The sequence below is a fragment of the Ursus maritimus genome, unplaced genomic scaffold (genome assembly GCF_017311325.1).
Source record: "Ursus maritimus isolate PB19 unplaced genomic scaffold, ASM1731132v1 scaffold_3, whole genome shotgun sequence".
NCBI lineage: Eukaryota > Metazoa > Chordata > Mammalia > Carnivora > Ursidae > Ursus > Ursus maritimus.
Window position 1 is genome coordinate 56,745,044 of NW_024425563.1, and position 9,094 is coordinate 56,754,137.

The following is a 9,094-nucleotide window of genomic DNA, read 5'->3' on the forward strand; positions in this document are numbered from 1 at the left end:
AGCTTTCAGTTAAGTGACGAAGTTGGCAGGTTTGAATTTAAATAAGATTCGTTTCGCTTAGATCTTACTATTTAATGTCCACGTCCCCATTTCAACAGAAGGCTAAAGAAGTGTGTGTGTTTAGTGTAACTGTTTCAGGATGCGAGGATGGGAGCCAGCACGAAAAAATGGCAAGATCCAGAGTACTTGGCTCTGTACCCTTCTCCTGAGCCTTCATCTCCCTGAATTGCGGATTCTTCATCTATGAAATGAGCCATGGGGAGTGCAAATGGAGGGGGTAACCCCTAAGGTGGCTTCCAAGAGTAAAATTTTTGAAATACAAAATTTGAATGTAAATTAAGAGTATATACAGCTTAGCAGTAAGAGTATATACATCTATTTTCTTAAAATACATCTGTATACCTATTTGTATACTGTAGGTGTCTGTGAAGAAGTCGGTCAGTACATTTATATCTGCATGGGTCTGTATCTGTTGATAGATAGGAAAGTCGATAGAGAGTCGCACTAGCATCCTTCGGGGAAACTGCGGAAGGGAGATTTTTCCTACCGGCTGAGGGTGTTCAGTCTCAGCTAATCGTCAATTCCTTCGTATCCCAGGGCCCTGATGCAGACTGAAGGCCGAGAAGGCTGCTAATTCCCTTTTGTTTTACTGACATTTTCCTTGTTTGTTTTCCCCATCAGATTTGCCATGGAGAAGATCTCGGTGTCAGCATTCTTGCTCCTTGTCGCCCTCTCTTACACTCTAGCCAAAGATATCACAGCAAAATCAGGAGCTAAGAAAGACACCAAGGACTCTGGACCCAAACTGCCCCAGACCCTCTCCAGAGGTAGGAGTCAGCTTCCGGTGGGCTTTCGGTGCCACCTCATTGAGCAACCGAGGCTTGTGTGCCAAAAATATTTTTGAACGTGTTTCTTCTAAATTTATTGAAGCTTATCATTGTTTCTACTTTCCGTAGAGGGTTTTGCATTCGATTAGTATCTAGTCTATATTTATGCCAGTCTTTACCATTGCTTTTCAACAGCTTTAGTCGGAAATTGTAATAGCTTTAACTATCCCGGTTCCTTTTCTTCTAGGCTGGGGTGATCAACTCGTCTGGACTCAGACCTACGAAGAAGCTTTGTACAAATCCAAGACAAGGTAAAGACGAGGGGTAGCGCTCCCTCAAAGCTCACAAGAGCACCATCTAGTGGTAGGCAGCTATACGTGAAGTCTTACTCATTAAGAATTACCCAATCTCTCCTTGTCTCCGGCAGCAACAAACCCTTAATGATTATTCATCACTTGGATGAATGCCCGCACAGTCAAGGTAATTTATTCTTCTATCGTTTCCTTTATTGGCTTTTAGCTTTAGGGACAAGGTTCAGGTCGCTCATCTTTTCATCCTTAGCACCTAGTACAGTTAAGTAAAACAGAACACCTTATGTAATAAAACCCTATTACAAAGTAACTTGAAATATTTCCGTACTTTGTGTTCACCAGTGATGTGCATTTTGAAAAAATCAAACTCTACGCTTCATCCCTGGCTTCTTGCTTTCTCTTATATCTCATATCTACTACCTCCGCAAATACCACTGCTTTACTTTCCAAATAGATCCAGAAGCCAGCCCCAGCTTGATGGGTGTGCAAGTGGTGTGGTCACACAAGGCCCGGTGCCTGGAAGTGTCTTCTGCTGGATTTAAAACTCTGGTTGTTGCTGCCTTAAAATTCGTAGTAATTTTTGAATAAGGGGCTCCATAATATTGTTTTGTCCTGGGCTCCGTATATCCTGTAGGTCCTGCCCGAAGCCAACACTTCTTATTGACTCATTTCTACGGCCCCGATCCAAGCCAAGATCACATCTTGTCTAGTAAACTGTTTACAGCCACCTAACTGATCACCCCACACTTAGCTCTCCATACCGACTCCAGAGCGAGGCTGTTAAACAGAAATCAGACCCTTTCACTCACGGGCTCGTGGCTTCGTATCGCAAGTAAATAAAATCTAAATTCCTGATCATGGCCTACAAGGCTGGACATACCCTGTCCCCTGGCTATCTCTGCTTTCTTCCCGTGTGCCATTGTTTTTTCTTTCCACCATCTAGCCTGGCCTTCATGCTTTTCCTCCGAGACCTAAGCTCATTCCTGCCTTAGGGCTTTTTTGCTCTTGCAGCCTCTGCCTAGCATGACAGACCCCCAAATTCTTCGAATGGATCTTTCTCTCTTTTAACGTCCCTCCTCTGAGAGCTCTACCTTGAACATTCTATAGCTCTTAAATCTCTTGCCCTGCTTTGTTTTTCTTCAAAGTACATATCTCCACCTGAAGTTATTAGATAATGTATTTGTTTGCTTGTTTATGGTCTGTTCCCCACATAAGCATTTGAGCTGTAGGAAGACAGCGCATTACTTTCTTTCTTCTTCTTCTTTTTTTTCATAAAACAGGTTGTACCACATGATAATCACTCAATAAATATGGGTTAAAAAAACGGATGAATGAATGAGGGAATGGCAAGCAGCAAAGGTAGTCAATGGCCTAGACAGTACTTCCCTAATCATTTGCTAAAAAGGCAAAGTTGGATCTTATATTAAAAATACAGCTCAGCTTAAAATATACTAGAGAGCAATGGTTTCGGCCAGCAATGAGATGGATACTTAATGACTCTTTTGTCTATTCTAGCTTTAAAGAAAGTGTTTGCTGAAAATAAAGAAATCCAGAAATTGGCAGAGCAGTTTGTCCTCCTCAATCTGGTTGTAAGTTCACTTGTCATCATCCCTGACATTCTCCGTGGCTCATTACTCGAAACGGATGATTCATTTCTCTTATGTATGTTAGTCACACTGCCACTGACTGGGGTCTGTTCCAGAGATCTCATCTCACAGATTACAGAGAAAAAAAGATATTTTACTAATAATCTATCTGGCATGGCTGTACTTTTATTTAGTAATTAGCAATTTTAGGATGTCTGAAAAATAGGCTCTTGTGGTCAGGATTTTCTCTATTGCTGTAAAAATTAGAAGGCTTTTGTCTTTGCAGATCTCTTCCTGTGCCCCTTTCCCTTCAGTCCTGCCTCTCTTCACCCCTCCGTAGTCCTCAGCTCCTCTCTCCCGGGAGTGGCAGTTTACCGGCTGTGTAAAGCGAGTCGGCGCACAAGCTTTAGCCTCACGCAGCCCCACCTTACTTCACCATCAACACCCTTCCTGAGGTCAAGCTTTCTGTCTCCCAAGTTCTTTCTACTCAGATACAAACAGGTTCCACTTTCCTTCCAAAAGGAAACAAGCACACAATCAACAACTCACAAAACTACTCCACCAAACCCTACGTCCTCTCCCTCGCTCCTCCCCCACCTCCCTCCTCCTTCTCTCCTTTTCCCCCCCTTCACAAGCTGACAAAGGTTGGTTCTTCAAAGAGCATTCATATCAGTACTTCGTCCTCGCCTCCCTTCCACAGGCTCCTCTTCCTCTTTCTACCTTTTATTATTAGTGACTTGGTGAATCTCTGCTCGACTTACTTCTCTTCTTACTATTTTATATTCTCTTTTTAATATTTTATATTCTCTGTGGACAACTTTATCCACATCTGCCTTGAATCAATGCCCACACCCTGGTAATTCCCAAATCTTACCCAAACACGCAACAATTTCCAACTCTGTGTGCAACCGTGGTCCAGCTTCCGCATTATTAGCTGAAACTCAACATGTTCAACACGGAATTTACCAGCTAGGTGCAGGATTTTCTGACAGCTCTTCTTTCCCTATTCCGTGTTTTACTAAAAGTTGCATTCAAGATTGTGTTCTCCTACTCACCTCCAGCAGTGAAGAAACTTTGTGCTTCTAACTTCTAAATACTCTTGCTATCAGTTACTTCCCTATAAAGTGAGGACCATTGTTTAGTGTAAGAATTTCTCTCTTTGCCTAGTTTACTACTGTATTACTAAGTGGCTCCCTGCCTACAAAATAAGTCCCAGCTAACCCCACATGGCCATCAGGGTAATGACTCTACAACCCAAACTGGGATTACGGTACTTCTAAATCCCTCCAGGGGTTCTGATTTATTTATGAACGCATGCAAATCACTGGCACAGGGTGCAAGACCTCTCAAGAGCCGGCCCCAGAAGCAGTTCTGTAGCATCTTCTCTCGCCACTGCCCCATGCGTCCTCTGTACTTCAGTCCTCCCAAAACCATGGTTCTACCAGAAAGTGCTGTGCATTTCCTCTACCTTTGGGCAATCTCTACCTGCTGCCCGGAGTAAACTTGTTTTCCACGTACCTGACTCCTCTTCATTTTTTGAGGACTCCTCCCTACCCACTTCAGAGAGCTTTAGTCGAACTTGCACACAGGGTTAAACGCCCTGCTCTGGTCACCCACCGCACCTGCGCGTCATCCTTCCTAACACCGCACCAACGGGATCCTCAATACTCAATTTCCTTCCTGTGTCTCTCAACTGACGTGCATTCCTTAAAGATGAGTGTCGTAAGATAAGCCTGTTTTTTTCTGCAATTTCTCCAAAAATGACTCTTTTCACTATTTCCTCCTATCTCATCCAAGATGTCTTCCCCAAACAACTCCTTCCATATTCTCCCTTCTTGAACTTTTTTGCTCTTTATCATACTCATTCAGCTATCTCAGGTTCTGCATTACGGTTGACTCTTGTTTATTATTTCAGGTGTGTAACTCTGTATTATAAGCTTTCTGTGGAAGAGATGTGCCTTATGGCATCTCAAGACACCTAGCCCAGGAACAGACCCATTTCTGTATTAACGAGTTTGATAATACCTGGAGAAGACAAACTAATAGCTGTCTTTTCTTTTAATCTTAGTATGAAACAACTGACAAACACCTTTCTCCTGATGGCCAATATGTCCCCAGGATCATGTTTGTTGGTGAGTGAAAATGACAACGGGATTAAGCAAACCGATAATTGCCCAAGGGCTGCCGTACCTCTTCCTCTGACGCCCCCTCCCTCATCTGCCACTCCATCATGGCCGAGGCCACTGCCGCGCCCTAGTAAGGGCTGTAACATTCCTTTACATTTCTCCACATTTCTTCATTAGAAAACTCAAGCTTCGATCTATTTCCACATTTGTTTCTCATCTGCTAACATGAACTCATGTCCTGTCACAAATACGTCGGAGAAGGAAGCACCTTGTTAGCTGTTTAAATGTAGTGCCCATTTTCCTGAATACATCAGGCAGGTAAATTCTTATTTTTCATCAGGCAACCTTCCAATCTGTATGTTGGATTTTTCTTTCTGACATTTTTTGGTAATTACTTGTGAGCAAGTTAGGAATATGGCCTGGCAGAAAAGAAATCAGAGGAGCCATGCTCCTTTCAGCCACTGGTACTTTTCATAGGCTGTTCCCTCTGCTGGAAAGCTTTTTCTGCTTCCCCCACGTGCCTCCCCGTCACCTAGTCACCACTGTCATTCACTGACTTGGCACAATCGCCACTATGTGCTCTTGTGGCACCATGCTCTTCTCAGTAGTCACTCTTCCCTCAGTTATAATTTTGTCCTTACTGGGTGATTGTTCAGTATCTATTTTCCCCCGTACGACTACAGCTCCTTGTGGCCTGGACAGTGTCTGTTTCTTCTGACCATCATACTTTCAGCGCCTGTGGTAGGCTGGCATAAATATCTGTTAAATGATTGGACACATGAATTGAGATTGGCTTTGAGCCAAGTCATACTGATTTAAGAACAATTCATAAATAAACCCATCACTAGGCAGAGCTCACACTAATCAAGCCGTGCTCTTCTGCGCCCCTCCCAAGTTCACACTAAACACACAGAACAGGGGAGAGGAACGCATGACGGATAAAAGGAGGAAGGCTGAACTCGAGCTAATTTTATAAATTCAGTTATGCTAGGATTTAGAAAATCTAGAGCGTTTATATAGGGACTTTATAGGTCATCTGGTGACACTCTGTGCAGGAGTTCTTTTCATAGAATTTATTTCTGTCTAAGGGCATTTTAACCCACATTCACTTCCTTCCAAAAAAAACCCAACTCAGCTCAGGAGTGTAGACACTGGCTACATATTAGAATCACCTAGAAGATTTAAAAAAACCAAGCTGCTCCGGCCACACCTCTAACCAATTAAATCAGAATCTTGCAGGGATGGGAGGCAGGAGGTATTTCCTGAAGCTCTGGAGGTGGCGGCCTGCCGGTGCCCTGTGAGCCCACGGTTGGGTGTTTCAAAAGCTTTTCTTATGTTAATTTATTACAAAGAGTTAACCCTGTGTTTGTATCCTCTGCACGTAGCAGAAGCACAATAGGTTTTAAGTCTTTGTTGAACAAATAAATGTCTGCTTTTTGTAATTAACATCGGTGGGGCCCATTCCAACATTCTGAAATGACAGATTGTCCACTTAAGTACCAGGGGCAGACTGCATACAAGCCACTGGTTCTCACGTGCCTCCTTCATTCGATTTTCAGGACAAGTAACTTACGCCCCTTCAATCCTCCCTGACAAGGAAAGGTTTCTAGGCCTGTGCAGATCCTCGTACCTCCTTTGTCAATACATCTTATTTTTAAAATCCCTTCTTTTCTCATTAGTGTATAGCTTCAAATTCAATATGAAACATGGAAAAATGGATTTAAACCTCTAGGGACATAGGTAAGCATAAGGGAAGACTCCTAAATCTCCATTTTTTAATGCAGCTAGATAACAATGAAGTGAAAAATAGGGGCCCTGCATGCTTATTTGACCTCTGCTGCTCTTAAGGGTTTGCATTCTTTTACTCATTAAAAACAACCTTTGGTTTTGAAAACTAGTATTGGATGTGGGTTTCTAATTATCTAAGTTGCTGTTGGTAACACATTGCGGTTACAGCATGAACATTTCAAAAGTTTAAAATAATTCTTTAGTGGAGAATGCCCGTGTTTTCACCAAAGCACCCAACACCCTCCCTGACAGTATGTCTTCTTCTATTTTCAGGTTGCTATAGATAGGACAGCAGGGTTCATAACCCTTCCCACAAATAGCACTGCGCAGCTGTCGAGGGCTCCAGGCCCTGCTTTGGGGACTGACAGCCACAGGACAGGCCAGGTTGCAGAGTAGATGGACTAGAACTCCAAGAGGCAGATCACACGCTGTGTTCCCTTCCTTGGCCGTGGACAAGGGCGTGGGCTTCCTCATGCAACAGAGCTTACTTGGAAACATCGACTCCATTCCCATTTGTTTTTCTTTGTAGACCCATCCCTGACAGTTAGAGCTGACATCACTGGAAGATACTCGAATCGTCTCTACGCTTATGAACCTTCAGATGCACCTCTACGTAAGTGTCACCCTGTGAACATGTCTATTGCTGTTGCACTAAGAGTAGCGTCCACGATGAGGAGGGAGAAAGCTGGGCTCAGACACACAGAGAGTCAGTTTGACCCTAACTAGCCTTGTGCCCTCAGGCAAAGCATAGTCACGTGGGTCTCATTTATTTAAATCTCAATGAAAGATTCTTTAGGTTGGCTATCTTTTTCTCTAGGAGGATTCTATGACCATATTACCTGCTTTCCAGTGTTTCCTTAGGCACCCTATCGTACAAAGTCCTACCACAGAATCAAGTGCACTGGTAACTGTACTATTACAACAGTAATAGGAACCTGCGTGCCTTAAATACTTTTTCCAAATAATGAAAGTGAAATAATGTAGTCCAGTTTGTTGATGTTGAGTTTAAGCTCAATTTTAAAGATCAGTAGGGAAGGATGTTTCCCAGGAGTTGGCAAGCTACTCATTTTCCCTGGAGTTGCCATGAAATGGAAAGAAAAAAAAAAAAGTTAAGAAACTCAGGGCAGACAAAGCACCTCAACAGGAGACTGTACCTAGTTGTGACATCTAATTAGTCCTTCTGGGAAGACAATTGGGTTTCGTGCTAAGAACCAGTTCTGCTCAGTATGAGAGCCGTGAGCTCCATGTAGCTCTGTAACGTTACATTAATTAAAATTTAAAATTCAATTCCTCAGGCACACTAACCACAGTTTAAGTACTCAATGCACTGACACTGAATATTTTTCATCATCACAGAAATACTATTCTAGGCGCTGACCTAGAACATTATGCGGGGGAAGGCCTGAGGCTGCATCTGGGCAACAGCAAGGATTATCGTGGTCCACTAGCGAGTGATGCCTCCAGTGGGGGTGGGGAGGACCGGAGAAGCCCATTCCACGTCCTGGCCATTCTCAAGATAATGGCATATTTCTTAATAAGACTTTGGACTCCTTAATGGCATGTATCCTGCACAGGTTATATCACAGTGCTTTGTAGAACAGGCATGTGATCAATATTGGAAGAGAACTGGATTGTAGGAAAAGCCATGTCACATACTTCCGGAAAAAAATGTATAACAAAATTACCAACCATTCACTCTATCATGAAATAGCACCCCATTCAACAATGATAAAGTACCCAAGTTTAGGGGGTTTTATAATTTTTATATTTTTATAATTTTTTATAATTTCTGGTGACATCTTAACTGTGGCAACTTTTTCCCCATTAGTGCTCGACAACATGAAGAAAGCTCTCAAGTTGCTGAAGACTGAATTGTAGAGAAAAAACATCTGCAAGCTTTTCCCTCTGTGCCCAGCCCTGAGACTTGGAACCAGAGAAGATCCTAGAAGACTTTGGAGAACACCAGCACACTGATGGACATGCTGATTAGATTATGGTTATTGTTAGTACAACAGCTATTTTTAAAAAATCTGGTTTTAAGTATACATGTATGAGAACAATATTGCATACCATAGTAAGCCATGCTTTTTTTAAAAAAATAAATAAATCCTTTTGGGGGTGTTCAGACTGTTATTTTTCCTTCAACTTAGTCCTTCAGAGAAAAGCTATTTAGTTCATTCACCCCATAGAATTTCTGGACACACTAAATGTTCAAAGAGGAGACAAAACAGACTTAACTGGAGAAATGAAAGCCAAAGACAGAGTTATCACTTCACTAGATAGTTTCTCACTGGGTGACAAGAAGTAGACATGAGCTTAGTCAACAAAAGTATCAAAACAGAATGTGTGTTAGCATAAAAGAATATGTAGAAAGCCATCCCAAGATCAGGTGCTTTTTTGAAGACAACCCCTCCCCACCCTGGCTGGAAATTCCTATGTACACACTTTACTTCAAG

General features: G+C 42.6%; 1 protein-coding gene across 1 annotated transcript; it reads left to right on the forward strand.

Moving 5' to 3' along the window:
- The first annotated feature begins 368 nt into the window (after positions 1-368).
- AGR2 (anterior gradient 2, protein disulphide isomerase family member) lies at positions 369-8,576 on the forward strand. The gene is made up of 7 exons (XM_008686364.2): positions 369-827; positions 1,075-1,138; positions 1,255-1,307; positions 2,654-2,727; positions 4,793-4,856; positions 7,168-7,251; positions 8,467-8,576. The coding sequence occupies exons 1-7, from the start codon at positions 689-691 to the stop codon at positions 8,514-8,516; spliced, it is 528 nt and encodes a 175-aa protein (XP_008684586.1). The 5' UTR covers positions 369-688; the 3' UTR covers positions 8,517-8,576.
- Positions 8,577-9,094: the final 518 nt, after the last annotated feature.